The sequence below is a fragment of the Diabrotica virgifera genome, chromosome 3 (assembly GCF_917563875.1).
Source record: "Diabrotica virgifera virgifera chromosome 3, PGI_DIABVI_V3a".
NCBI lineage: Eukaryota > Metazoa > Arthropoda > Insecta > Coleoptera > Chrysomelidae > Diabrotica > Diabrotica virgifera.
The window spans coordinates 45,715,815-45,731,425 of NC_065445.1; the positions used below are offsets into that span (position 1 = coordinate 45,715,815).

At 31.4% G+C, this 15,611-nt stretch overlaps 1 protein-coding gene across 1 annotated transcript in view; it reads right to left on the bottom strand.

The window, feature by feature from the left end:
- LOC114342814 (uncharacterized) overlaps window positions 1-15,611 on the bottom strand; it is a 34,485-nt gene that overhangs the window by 3,766 nt on the left and 15,108 nt on the right. The window contains exons 5-7 of the mRNA XM_028293617.2: window positions 14,125-14,273; window positions 3,259-3,407; window positions 1,855-2,037 (exon numbers count right to left, since the gene is read on the bottom strand). Coding sequence (XP_028149418.2) covers window positions 1,855-2,037; window positions 3,259-3,407; window positions 14,125-14,273 — 481 coding nt within the window. The remainder of the gene's footprint in view (window positions 1-1,854; window positions 2,038-3,258; window positions 3,408-14,124; window positions 14,274-15,611) is intronic.

A 15,611-nucleotide genomic window follows, 5' to 3' on the forward strand; every position in this document is an offset into this window, starting at 1 on the left:
TTCTTGATAAGCATTTATTTTTGACTTACTTCATTTTAAAATATTGGTTTTTAGTTGTTAATGCAGCTTAATCGCCCGTCTTCACATAAAAAACTTTCCTCTTTAATAATTAACCCTTATCCGGGCAAGGTGGGTCCAACGGACCCGAGACGCCAATTATTTTATCAGAAACTGATAAAAAAATTTTATTGAATTTTATGCATCACTGAATTTGTTTAGAAGTATGTTTCCTTCAACATAGTCATGAGCTATTCAAAATATTCATTATCATTTCTGAAATTATTGCGTCGAAAGAGTTTTGTTACGTAAAGGGGCAACACGGGCCCGTCGGATCCTGTTTGTATTTATACCCAAAGTCTAAATCTTTGTTACAGAAGTTAAACTGGCAGTCAGGTATTGTTTTTTGGATTATCTAAACGACTTTTATGATTCCAGAAATCCAGTAATAAAGTAAACGTGTTACAAACAATGTAAACATCTCTTTGATGTGAATATCAAAGAGATGCTTACAATAGGTGTTATATCTATTCTAAATGAATTTTAAAAACTGATAAACATTGTTGGAATGCAATAATATTTTTAGGTGGGTACCTATACATATTTTGAAATAAATAATGCATCTGCTATCAGTCGCTTGATATCGATGTTAGTTTTGATAACTAAGCTCCTAAAATTATATTGAATTACAGTGAAAGTAGATAGTGCCAATAAAATGTTCCGAAAGCAATTATCAGCTGCAGAACTGCAAGATATTGCTAATAATTTATGGAATTCCTATGATAAAGAATCTCCTGAAGTAGGTGGCATTGAAAGTGACTCTGAAATTGAGGATCATCTTTCGGAAGCAAGTGAAGAGGATTATCAGAAGAAGTAGTATTGAGTGATAATGAAGAAGAATGTGTAGCTACAAGTTTCCAGATTTCAGAGTGTGTAATTTTTGAAACTAAGGGCGAAATTAACTGGAAGAGTTAACCACAACCGACAGGACGTATGCAATACTGCGACATAATAAAAAGCAAAGTGCACAAAGTAATGTTAATTCCTGGTCAAAGTGTAGATAATCCTGTTAATTCCTATTGTTTGTTTGTGGACGAAAAATTGTGAACGCAATAGTGAAATGTACAAATAAGGAAGCCTAAGAAGTCCTGGGGATAGAGAACTGGAAATATTTCAACTCTACGGAGCTACATGCCTCTATTGGACTACTACTAACTGCACCGGAGTGTACTACTAAGGGCACCTGAGTGCCAACATCCATAATGTAGATATATTTTGGAGTAAATTTTATGGAGCTACTATATTTAAAGCTACCATGGGGTTAAAATGATTCAAAAACTTGCTAAGATTTGTTCGATTTGACGATAATGACCCGAGGTCTGATCGAAGAAGAAACGATAAATTAGCAGCAATACGCGATGTGTGGAATCAAGTCAACCAAAACTTTCAGAAATACTATTTACCAGGAAAACACATAACGGTAGATGAGCAACTTGTTCCGTATCGAGGTAATCTTTATTTGGCTCCAAATGTTTATTACTTGTAAATAAATATTTTTCTACCAAAGTTTTCTTGCATTTCATTATTTTGTGCAAATCTTTCGGATAGATGGCACCCTCGAGGTAGACCGCATACTATAGGTGGAACTTTTTTTTTGTAATCTAGGTAATTTAAATTTAACTTTAATAAAAAATCAAAAAAGGATATTAGAAATATATGGGTAAATATGGATAGTACATTCAATAACAGTAGTGGGCCCAATGGACCCGAGTTGCCCGGTTACGTAAGTAAAATGTGTTGCCCGGATAAGGGTTAAAGAAATTTAGAATACACTAATAAACCAACATCTACACTTACTTAGGTATAGTTTCATCCTCAGTTGAACCATTAACAAAATGAACATTTGTCACAGTATATGCAGCTCCGCGTTCAATTTTTCCAGTTGCTAATAACTTCGTTTTGACTCTGTGCATCAGTGCTTTTAAATTGTCATCTTTCATAGGAACTATGACTTCATCTGTATCAATCACAATAATATACCTATGGAAAAAAACATATATTCTTATTTTTGTATTTAACTAAGATCACCGAATATTATAAACCTAAATCAAAGTGGTGGAAATTGATATGTAATAATTATTGTGCAGCTTGAAACAGTTTGAGTCCAAGCATTTGATCTTAATATTACACAAGAATTATAAAACATCTCATCACATTTTTGATGCGCAAATCTAACCCGAAAAATCAAAATTAAGTACCACTTTACAAAACAAATGAAGATTCTTCGTAAGACATATAAAATGTCATTCGTATAGAATAAAAATTAGAACTATAAAAAGACTTTGTTTTAACTCACATAATAACAGAAGAAATAGTAAGAATCACTGTATCACCAAAATCGATCTACCACCCTAGATAGATCACTGAAACCGATCTGTATGCCTGCTAAATACCTTAAGCAAGGTCTTTGAGCTTGTTGGAAAGAATAATCTCCCTCCCTGAACATGGAGATAATGGAGAAACGTGGCATCTAAAGACCATCAATATAGGTTCAGGAAAGGAAATGTAGAACAAAAAGGTAGACGCCACAAGGAGGATCAAAAGGGGCATATGCATAATGTAGGAGCAGATGGATTGTGGTTTTCTTCCTCCATATAAGAAATGATTCCAGTGCTACCTGTAAAATTATCGTCAGATTATTCATTATGTGCCACATTATTAAAGCAATAAATAATTATTTTGGCGGTAGGTACCTACATTTCCTGTGTCAACAACCTTGAAATTACACCTCAAATAATAAATAAACAAGGGGTTCAATTATGTTAAATTTCCAAAGTCAAAAACGGGTTCTGGTACGACGATGCCAGATTAAATTTTATGAAAATAAAAGCTAACTTATATGGAGAACACTGTAATTTTTTTTTGGAAACAGTTAACTTTAGCAAAAAATGTTATAGGACTCTTCTGTTCTACATTGTGTATTACATCCATACCTTAAAGAAAACCGCTATTTTCGAGGACAGCCTGTATATCAGCAGGAAGACATTATAGAGTGTCTCATTTTTGAAAGAGTTCTGACCACATGGAGAAAGAGTTAAGCAACGACTAAGCAGGTGTACGAAAATAAAAGCATAGTACTGAGTTAAATGAAAGGATAGTACTGAGTAAAAAAAAATAATAGCACCACAGAGCATCAAAATTAGAAATATCAATTCTACAAAATTCAGATGTCAATCACAAAAGTATAGCACACATACTTACTTGTATCGATACATGTTTCTGTAAAAGCAATCATTGTATGGAACAATTTCATTAAGTCTTTTTCTTAGAATTTGTTTCTGGAGATAAAAATGTTGTAGAAACGGAACATTAGATTGGCCTCCCGGTAACGTCAAAGTAGTTACTTGGATCTTAAACATAAATATAAATTAGTGGAGTCACTGAAGGTGGATATGAGCTATTACCTCCGATTTCGTTGAACCTTCATCGATTTTTATGAAAATTGGTGAGTAGTTAGAGAATAATTCAAGGAACAAAGGTGACATAATGCCAACTTGCGCTTTTATTCTGGGGGTGAAAATTATTTTAATTAAAATAATACCATAAATCGATAGAGAGACAAATTGTAAGTAAAATTTGTTATATAAAGTTATAAAAATAAATCAAAACTTTTTGAGTTATTAAACATCAAATATTTTAATTTTTCGTGAGAAAAATCCATGTTTTTAACCGATTTTCCATAAATAACTCAAAAACTCTAAGTTTTTAGAAAAAAGTTATTATTACCAAAATTAAAGCTAATAAAAAATGAAATAAACTAGTTACCAAAAACATTTTAGTTTTAATTTAAAGTGAATTATAGGTAATTAAATGTTTATTCTTTTTGGAGAGTCCCCAAATCCAAATAGTCGATTTTAAATAACGGGAAAACTGTGCATTTTATAACAAAAAGTATTAAACATTTGTCAAAGTACTTAAAAATATCTATCAAATGAGTCCCCGAACAAGTTGATAGCGTTAAAAGTTTATGCACCAAAAATTTTTCAAAATTTATCTTTTAAAAATTTTCCAAAAAAATGGTGTTGTTTTTTTTAATAACTCCGTCATTTTTTATGATATCAGGTTCACCTAAAAACCATTTGAAAGCTAATTTCGAGGGATAATAAACCAAGTTAAATTTTTCCTTTTAACCGTCTTACTTTTTTAAAAATAAAAGGTTAAATAGTCCCGATTACATGGTTGTCGCAGCAAAATTTAAGATTTAAACGTTTTTATCTCGGTTATTTTTTACCATAGGGAAATAGTAAAAACGGTAGAATATTTGGTACAGAAAATACTAAAATTTGATTAAATAAAATTTTTTATGTATACTGAGTATTTTTGGAGTTTTTATCAAAAGAAAATGAAAATTACAATAATTTAAAAATTCTGATTTTATTAAATTATATGTTTTTTTCAAAAATATGCATTCTAAACCGGTCAGTATTATTGAAATCATTACTTGTGCTTATATATAAAAGTTATAGTAAGGATTATTATAAATTAAAATTTTTGTGGAAATGGCGTCTGTTTTATTTTTCACTTTTTCCTAAAAAATTCAAAAGAGCTCTCTTATTTCCATCATAACTTATAGCTTAATTTTGATGCAATTAACTTCTCCTGGAGCTCATTTGATAGGTATTTCGAAGTACTTCGGTAAGTGCATGGCACGTATATTTTATAAAGTTGATCGTTTTCCCGTTATTTAAGCTTAAATACTTAGATTTGAGTACTCGTCTAAAAAAATATACATTTAATTACCCCTAACTTACTTCCAATTAACATTAGTTTAGTTTGTTAAGCGAGAAGTTTATTTCGTTTTTCATTAGCTTCAATTTCTTTAATTATAACTTTTTTGTAAAAACTTATGGTTTTTGAGTTATTTATGAAAACTCGGTTAAAAACATGGATTTTTTTCACGAAAAATTAAAATTTTTGATGTTTAATAACTCAAAAAGTTTTGATTTATTTTATAACTTCATATAACAAATTTTGCTTAGAATTTGACCCTCTATCGATTTATGGTATTATTTTTAATAAAATAATTTTTACTTCCGATAGGGGGTATCCCCCAGGATAAAAGCGCAAGTTGGCATTATGTCACCTTTGTTCCTTGAGGTATTCTCTAACTACTCACCAATTTTCATGAAAATCAATGGAGGTTCAACGAAATCGGAGGCGAAAACCTTCAGTGACTGCACTAAATACACAAGTCAAAAATATCTAATACACAAAGGATTTCAAAACAAAATGATTTTCAGCGAAAATTTTGTTTTCGTTTATAAATTCGCAAAGCCTGTTTGTTCGTTTGTACGTCGGCCCCGCCCTGCAATAGATGGAGCCCATCTACCAAAGAATTATTATGTAGTTTTGTCACCTGAATCTAAATCTAAAAACGGAATTTCAATATCTCCAACAATTTAGATACCCGATCTCAAATTATAAAATGTGACGTAACAATCTTCTAAATTGTAAAGAATTGAAATGGAGAGAATCGTATTTTGGAGTGTGTACAAAATATTTAATTCCTAGCTAAGCGCTTTCGGCTTATAAAGTCATCTTCAGAGCTATGATAAATGTCGGTATTTACCGGTGAATGTTAGAAAATATGATATTTAACCAATAATTCGAACTTAAGCTAAGCGCCTTTTTGAATGTTGATATTCACCGATGTATGTCGATATTCTCCGGATTTCGGACTTTCGCAGTAACATACAGGGTGAGTCATGAGGAACTGTACATACTCCTACCTCGTATAGAGGCTTCTATGGGGAATAACAAATGACCATTAAAAATGTCTGCTCCCCTTGTTTAATAATATACAGGGCGAGTTTCGCATTTTTACAGAAATTTATATTCGTCATAATTTTTGAACGGTCAGATCGATGTGTCTCTTATTTTGGTCAATCGTTACACTATTACCACCTAATCAACTGATTTATTCAAACTAGAAAAAAATCAGGTCCGGCTCTAAAAAATTAGTTCGTTTGGGTCTTAGAAAAAATTTGACCCTGTATATGCTTCTTGAAAACTCTAATATGAATTTTACAAGTTAGACAAATAGCCAATTAAAATGACTATTTATTTGTTCCCCACACGATTACTTAATTTTTTATAAAAAAAAAATCAAATTTCAGTATGAATTAAATGTTTGGTAAAGTAAACCATAGATTTAAAAAAATTTACTTTTATTACAAAAATTATTTGTTTTTCAAATATTTGATTTATGTTACCACCCAATCAACTGATTTATTCAAACTAGAAAAAAATCAGGTCCAGCTTTAAAAAATTATTTTGTTTGTGTCTTACAAAAAATTTCACCCTGTATGTGCTTTTTGAAAACTCTAATATGAATTTCGCAAATAAGACAAATAGGCAATTAAAATGGCATACTTATTTTTTTCCCACATGATTACTTAATTTTTTATAAGAAAATCAAATTTGACTATGAATAATAATTAAAAGTTTGGTAAAGTGAACCAAAGATTTTAAAAAATTTACTTTTATTACAAAAATGAATCTTTTTTGAACAAATATTTAACTTATGTTACCACCCAATCAACTGCTTTATTCAAACTAAAAAAAAATCAGGCCCGGATTTAAAAAATTATTTCGTGTTGGTTTTAGATAAAATTTCACAAAAATTTGTCAAAATCGGAATTTTAACCTAAAAATGAAAAAAATTTAACTCGCTACAACGCGCAACGTTCCATTTTAATTTTTTTTTCTGAAATTTTTACAGCACATATCTCTTACCATTGTGAAGACTATGACAATTGTTGTAGACTTTCAGTCTTCTTCTCGTAAAAGTTATGAATTTTTAAAAATAAAAGGTGAAGATTTGTGAATTTCAAAGTTAAAACGCAAAAATTAAGTGAAAAAATTTAAAATTTATCTATTTGATCACGTCTATGTTAAACTATAGAGACCAAAGAGAAGTGTTATGGGGAGTTTTAGATCTAGACGTGTTATAGAAAAAAAAAAAAAAGAAAAAATGGTGAACTTTTAATTTTAAGAAAAACGTTCTTTAATTTTTTATAATTTTTTTGGTAAAATTGCGTGTTTTAACAAATTTGATTTTTTAATAAAAAATTAAGTAAACGTGTGGGGAAAAAATAAATATGCCATTTTAATTGTCCATTTTTGTCTAATTTGTTAAATTCATATTAGAGTTTTCAAAAAGCGTATACAGGGTGAAATTTTTTTTAAGATCCAAACGAAAAAATTTTTTAAAGCCGGACCTGATTTTTTTCTAGTTTGAATAAATCAGTTGATTGGGTGGTAACATAAATCAAATATTTGTTAAAAAAAAAATAATTTTTGTAATAAAATCTAATTTTTTTAAATCTATGGTTCACTTTACCAAATTTTTAATTCATAGTCAAATTTGATTTTTTTATAAAAAATTAAGTAATCGTGTGGGGAAAAAATAAATATGTCGTTTTAATTGCCTATTTGTCTAATTTTTAAAATTAATATTGGAGTTTTCAAAAAGCGTATACAGGGTGAAATTTTTTCTAAGACCGAAACGAACTAATTTTTTAAAGCCGGGCCTGATTTTTTTTAGTTTGAATAAATCAGTTGATTAGGTGGTAATAGTGTAACGATTGACCAAAATAAGAGGCACATCGATCTGACCGTTCAAAAATTATGACGAATATAAATTTCTGTCAAAATGCAAAACTCGCCCTGTATATTATTAAACAATGGGAGCAGACACTTTTTAATGGTCATTTGTTATTCCCCATAGGGGCCTCTATACGAGGTAGGAGTATGTACAGTTCCTCAAGACTCACCCTGTAATATTACTACTACTACTTCTTGTCAGTTTATAACGTTCTCCGCCATTTTCCGACTTCCAATCGCCACTTCGTCCGGTTGTTCCATAGGTCCTCTTCTATGGCCCTCTCTCTCAGCTCTTTATTTATTCCTTCGCTCCAACTTTTTCTGGGGCTACCTCGTTTTCTCTTTCCTTTTGGTTGCCATTTTAATATTTATTTTGGTATTCGTTGTTCATCCATTCTTTGTATGTGTCCGAACCAGATAAGTTGTTTTGTTGTTAGGTCATCTGTGATTGTTCGTTTGATCCCCATTATTTCTCTAATGCGTTCGTTGGTACTCTTTTCTCTTCTAGATCTTCTCCAAAAATCCATTTCCGTTGCTCTCAGCGTTGCCAGTGTTCTTTCTTTCAGTGGCCATACCTCACAGCTGTATAAAGTGATACTTTTTACTGCAGTCTCATATATCCTCTTTTTATTTTTTTGCTGATGGATTGGTCCCATAAAATGCTGGTTAACATTGTGATGGCTTTTTTCCCTGACGTATTTCTCTCTCTTATGGCTTTATCTAATGTTCCATCCTGTGGATCCTGTGAATCCTGTTCCATCCATACAATAGATATTTGTAGTCACAACAGTACTTTATCGTGGTGTTATCGTCTAATATGAGATCTTTTTGTTCTCCTCTAATGCACAATTATTCGGTTTTCTTTTTATTTACTTCTAGAACCCATATATCATAGTCTTTAATTTTTTCGTGCTATATACAAAGTTTAAATCGTCATAATCTTGAGCCATTATTACTTGATAGTCTGCAAAGTTGAGCGTATATACCATAGTGTTGGTGAGCGGTATCCCCATTGACCTGCATTTTTTTTTCATCTTTTTCACTTTCGAGGTATATTTGAAATAAAATGGGGGACAGACAACATCGTTGCTTTATTCCTTTTAATGTTATAAATTCTGTTGTAATTTGTGTCCTTGCTTTTATTTTTGTTATTGGTTGGTTGTATATAGCACCATTATTAAAATTAATATTAATATTAATAATTATATTGGAACATGAAAGGAAGCCCTAACATAATTTGGAGAAAAATGGCCAATATTATTAGAGAGACGGCTATTGAAATATTTGGGAAAACGTCAGGAAAGAAGTATGAGGATAAAGAAACTTGGTGGTGGTCAAATTAAGTACAAGGAAAGATAAAAGAGAAGGGAAAACTATATAAAAAGTGGCAAGAAACCAGATCGGACATAGATCTTCAAAACTACATGTGCGCCAAAAAGGAAGCGAAAGTAGCAGTAGCAAGAGCTAAAGCAGAAGCGTATTCAAACCTATACGATCAACTTGATACCAGGGAAGGCGAAGCAAAGATATATAAAATAGCCAAACAGAGAGCAAAGAAAGCAAGAGATTTTAATCAGATTAGATGTATCCGAGATAAAAATAATAAAATACTAATTCACGAAAAGGATGTCAAAAGGACATGAAGTAAATATTTTGACAGATTATTAAATGAAGAGTTTGACAGACAGTCTGCTGAGTTAACGGAGACAGTAACAGCAATGGTTACCAGAATAACAAAAGAGGAAGTGGCTCAAGCGCTTCAAAAATAAAGAAAGAAAAAGCAATCGGACCAGATGACATTCCTGGGGAAGTATGGAGAGCATTGGGAGAGACACGAATAAGTTGGCTAGCAGGTCTATTTAATAGAATTATGGAAGTTAGACAAATGCCAGACGAATGGAGAAGCAGTATATTAGTACCTGTCTACAAAAACAAGGGAGACATTCAACAGTGTACAAACTACAGGGCTATAAAACTACTTAGCCACACCATGAAAATATGGGAGAGAGTAAATGCTAGACGGATACGTGAAGAAACCGATATATCGGATAATCAATTTGGCTTTATTCAGGGCAGATCAACAACAGATGCAATTTTCATTGTATGGCAACTGATGGAAAAATACAGGAATAAAGAGACCAACGCTCATATGGTGTTCATTGAACTTGAGAAAGCATATGATAGAGTTCCTCGAGAGATTCTCTGGTGGGCACTCAATAAGAAAGGAGTCCCTGGCGAATATGCAAAGATTGTGAGAGATATGTATGAGGGAGTAACGACTAGTGTTAGGACAGGTGTGGGATAGACTGACAAATTTCAAGTGAAAGTAGGATTGCACCAAGGCTCGGTGCTTAGTCCTTTTTTGTTCTCATTAGTTTTGGACCAGATAACAGCGAAACTACAGTGTAGTATTCCATGGTGCCTAATGTATGCTAATGATGTAGTGTTAATAGGAAATAGTGAAAGAGACTTAGAACAAAAACTGGAACAGTATAGACAAGCTCTGGAGGAAAAAGGTTTAAAACTTAGTAGAACAAAAACAGAGTATTTGGAATGTTCATTTAAAGATGGAGTTACTACAAATAAAATGGTATGTTTGGATGGTGAAATGATTGTGAAAAGCAATAGTTGTAAGTACCTAGGATCGGTATTACAGAGTAGTGGGAAAATAGATGGAGATGCATGCCGTAGAATTAGGGCTGGATGAATGAAGTGGAAAGAAGCGAGTGGTGTGTTGTGTGACAGAAAAATTCCAATGAAGCTGAAGGGAAAATTCTATAAAACAGCCATAAGACCAGCTATGATGTACGGAACTGAATGTTGGGCAGTGAGAAAGAAAGAGGAAAAACGAATGCATGTGGCGGAAATGAGATAGCTTAGATGGATGAGTGGAGTGGCAAATAAGGATAAAATTAGAAATGAGTATATTAGGGGAAGTCTAGGTGTGGCACCAATCGATGCCAAAATGAGAGAGCATGGGTTAAGATGGTTCAGTCATGTTCAACGTCGAGACGTTAATCACCCATACGAAGAATGGCTGAAGTGCAGATTCCTGGAAGGAGTAGGAGAGGAAGGCCAAAGAAGACCTGGGGGAGACGATAAGGCAGGGCATGTTGATAAATGGGATTAACATTGATATGACCCAAGATAGAAGTGTGTGGAGAAATGCAATTAGGGAAGCCGACCCCGCATAGGGATAATGCAAAGGGAATGATGATGATTAATATTAATAATTATAGTATTATAACAGTATATTATATCGTATATAGTATATTAATATTTTTAAAAAATGTTTAGGTTTTTTTTTGTAAAACTTGGAATAAAAGTGGTGTTCCTTAGGCATTTTTGATGTTTGTATTTTGACCGCATAATGTTTGGACATACATTTTCCAAAAAAAGTAGTTTTTTCTGTGACCGTTTATTAACATGCCCATTATTCACTATTTTTGAATAGATAATAACACCAATTATTTTACCCGTGAGTAATATTACTCACGGGCTGAAGTTAATCATGGGTCATTACTCACGGGCAGAAGTTAAGTTAAAGTTTTAAAAACGCCACTTTTAATAAATGAAATATAAATAAATATATTATAGATAAACTTGTTTATTATAACAAGTATTGTAATTTATATCAAAAATTAACTTACAAAAATTTTAAAAGGATTTTTAACTGTAACAATTGGTCAGTATATTTTTTACTTTTATATCTTGTTTATTATGAATTTTGTCGTTTCATTATTTTCAGCGACAGTGACATTGGAATTTATTTGTGACTTATAATATTGTGTTTTGTGTTTATTTTACTTATATTGTTTTATAGTTATTAAGGTACCAAGGGTATTAAAAGGATAATACCGCTTGAGGCTAATGGTGTATATACCGAGTGCCTTTGGCCCGAGGGGTATACGTTGACCGAAAGCGTTATTATCTATAATACCCGTGGTGCCTTTAAAGTATAATATCCGACTAAATTATTGTTTGCATGCAAAAATTTGAATGAATTTTAAATGAATTAGTTTTCAAATAAAGACATTTACCAACAATAGTCGTAACGTAATAATTGTGGTAACCATAGTTTTACTTATGTTGTTATTTTTCAACTTGACAGTATTTAACTTTTTATTTAAATTTAATGCCCTAGGGCGTTATTTCTCAAAACAACGCCCTAGGGCATTATATCATACTTAACTGACTTCGAAATCATGTCATTATTTGTCAAATAATATACCAGTCGGACATTAAATAATATATTATAACATATTATATATTATAGTTTTATTATTATATTATACAGGGTGTCCCGAAAAGATTGGTCATAAATTATACCACACATTCTGAGGTCACAAATAGTTCGATTGAACCTAATGTAAGTCACCTTAGTACAAATGTATTCATAAAAAAGTTACAGGCCCTTTGAAATTACAAAATGAAAATCGATTTTTTTTAATATATCGAAAACTGTTTTTTTATTGAAAATCTACATGTATCATTCATATGGCAGGAACATCTTAAAACAAAATTATAGTGAAGTTTGTCCACCCCATAAAAATTTTATGGGGGTTTTGTTCCCTTAAACCCCCCCAAACTTTTGCGTACGTTCCAATTAATTCATTATTGTGGTATCATTAGTTAAACACAACATTTTTAAAACTTTTTTGCCTCTTAGTATTTTTTCGATAAGCTCGTTTTTATCGAGAGGCGGCTTCTTTTTTAATATATTTCCATAACAATTTTATGGGGGTTTTGTTCTTTAAACCCCCCAAATGTTTGTGTACGTTCCAATTAAACTATTACTGTGGTACCGTTAGTTAAACACAGTGTTTTTAAAACTTTTTTGCCTCTTAGTATTTTTTTGACAAGTCACTTTTTATAGAGATGTGGCTTCTTTTTCAAAATATACCTAAAAATTTAAATTATAAATAAATTTTCAGATTATTAAAACTGGTCTCTATAATCGTACTTAACCATATACAAATATGCGGTGGATTCGACAAATATTCAAAATATGTCGATAAACACTGGTTTATCGAAAAAGTACTAAGAGGCAATAAACTTTTAAAAACATTGTGTTTAACTAATGGTGCCACAAAAATAATTTAATTGGAACGTACACAAAAGTTTGGGGGGGGGGGGGCTTTAACCCTTAAACGCCCAAAGGTGGGTAAAAAATGTCCACCTAATGCATATTCCCTTGTAACATATTTATTACGTGTTTAAAAAATTTCCAAAATTATTTATTTTTAAAAAGACAGCCTTTTATCGAATATTAAATTGGTTCCACCGATATTGTTCAAAATAAAAGTAATATCTTGAGTTAAATATGGGTGGGCATAAAAAGAACACCGTTGGTAAGACTTGTAACTAAAGATTTCTATACAATTTCTCGTTGATATATAACATAATCCATATAATTATCGACGTATAATTACATAATCGACATAATTATCCGCCAATGAGGAGGCTGAAAGAAGAATGTGAAGAAAATCGACAAATCCGAATTACTGGCTTTTACCGGTATGTTAATTTTGATGTACATTTTAATGTTGTTGTAAGGTTTGTAAATTGTTTATCTTAATATTTTAGAAGATGCTATGTTTATTAAGTAAAAGATTCTAAAGTTTAATCCATTTCCAGCAACTCTCAATAAATATATTAGCTATTTTCGAGGTGGACATTTTTTACCCACCCTTGGGCGTACATGGAACCTAAAAAAGGTTGGGCGTTTAAGGGTTAAAGGAACAAAACCCCCATAAAATTTTTGTGAGGTGCACAAATTTCACTTAATTTTTTTTTAAGAAATTGCTGCCATAATAATGCCACATGTCCATTTTTAATAAAAAATTTCTAAGAGTTTTCGGTATATGAAAAAAAATCCATTTTAATTTTGTAACGTCAAAGGGCTGTGCGTCAAACAACTTTTTTTGTGTGCACTATTGTATATAGGTAAGTTAGGTCCAATCGACCTATTTTTGACCCCAAAATCTGTGGTATAATTTACGACCAATCTTTTCGGGACACCCTGTATATAGTTAAATAATAAATATACATTATAACTTTATATAATACGCCCTCCGATATTATCCATTACCTATTTATTAGGTACATTAACAGTACGTACAAATTGGTGCTTATAATTTTTTGGAAACCAATATACCTTGAATTGACAATTTCTTGTAGTATTTTTTAAAATAGGTACATAAGAGAGCATTCGCTAGTAGTAGGCAACCAATTTTTCAGCCATGTACTACTAGTAAATAAAATTTATTTTTGTAAATCATAATTTTAATCTCGAGTAGTTAGTAATTATAGATTCTTCAAATTAAAATAAAAAATGTAGAAAAAGTATACTATCCTACTCGCATGTAAAGGCTGCAAACTTCATCATCGTGAGTACTGGCCAGCATTACATGCTCGTTGAATAATATGCTATTAAAATATAAACGATTGTTACAGACATACTTTCCCCATTTTCTCATAATAATTTAAAATTTTTCTTGTATTCGGATGTGTGTAGAGCTCGTAGAGAAAGATTTTATTTACGCCTGTAACATCTAACATTTCTATCCACTCCGTCAGTCTAGAGGAAATATCGTTTGGAAAACTTAAGCCTAAAAAGCAAAGAAAATGCGTCTTATTATCGGAGATTACTTTATTTTTAATATCAATAATAATTAACACAAAATTGAATAGGGTACATTCCATGTCAAATCATTCAGACAAAAACTTTTGGACCTCCGACCCAAATCTCATGATTCTGTCGTCGGCTTAGGGACACAAAATTATATCTCAGAAATGACTACTTTTCAGCAGAGCTTATTTAAGGTTTTTAAAAAAGTGATTTGCATTTTGTAATGATCTGTATATAGTAGTTTATCCTCAAATTTTTTGTTCCGAATTATTAATCTTAGAAATGTTTACTTTAAGGTAGTACCATTGATGGTAATACAATCATACCCAACAATGGATAAATTGTGTTGTCAATAACAATATTTAGATAAAAAGTGGTGGAGATACATTTTTGTGTCCCTAAATGAAACGTCTATTATTATAGAGACTTACTGTTGGGATTAGTAATTTATTTGTAATTCTTTGTTGCTACAGTATTTTAATCTAATTTTACAACTGAGGGTTACCCAATGTTCTAATAATAATAAATAATAAAAGTAATAATCATAATTCATTTTATAACTTTATTTAAAATCACAAAATAAAATTAATCGAGTTAAGATATTGACAGGACCGATAAACAGTTTTTTATTTATTTTTTTAAATAAATATCAACTTTGAAAACGTTTTCAAACATTAATTTTAATTGTGTCAATCACTTTGCACACCTGATTGATTGTGATACGCTCTGCTGAAGAGTAGTCATTTCTGAGATACAATTTTGTGTCCCTAAGCCGATGAAATTATCAACTTATTTACTTTTTTTACGCCTTCACAGTTGTAACAGAGCTGGAAATGCAACAGACCACGCCGCCAACTATACGAAACAAATTATTAAATCCATTGTTGCTACCTGCAACCACCCTTCAGTGCAATAAAATTTATGCCACAAAAATGTAACTCAATATCATCAGTCAAAACACAGTATCACAAAAATGTAAGACCACTTACATTTCTGTGACACTCAAAGATTGCTAAGAAATGTAGTTATGAAAACTCCTTACTGGGGTAAGAGAAACTCCTTACTGGTGTTCGGAGAAATACAATTTTGTGTCACTCAAAAGAACTCAATAAGGTAAGTTCAATGGTGTGGATATCTCAAAATGGAAAAAAATGTAGGTAGATTTTTGTATCCCTAAGCCGACGCTGTGTGATACAGACCCAGCATTAACTACAAACCACCACAGAGCTCAGTGGCGGCTCTTGGCTTTAGGGACAGGGTCGGCAAGGTTTTGTCTCCAAAGGCTTCAATTTCATAGGAGATATTTGGTTTTTTTTTT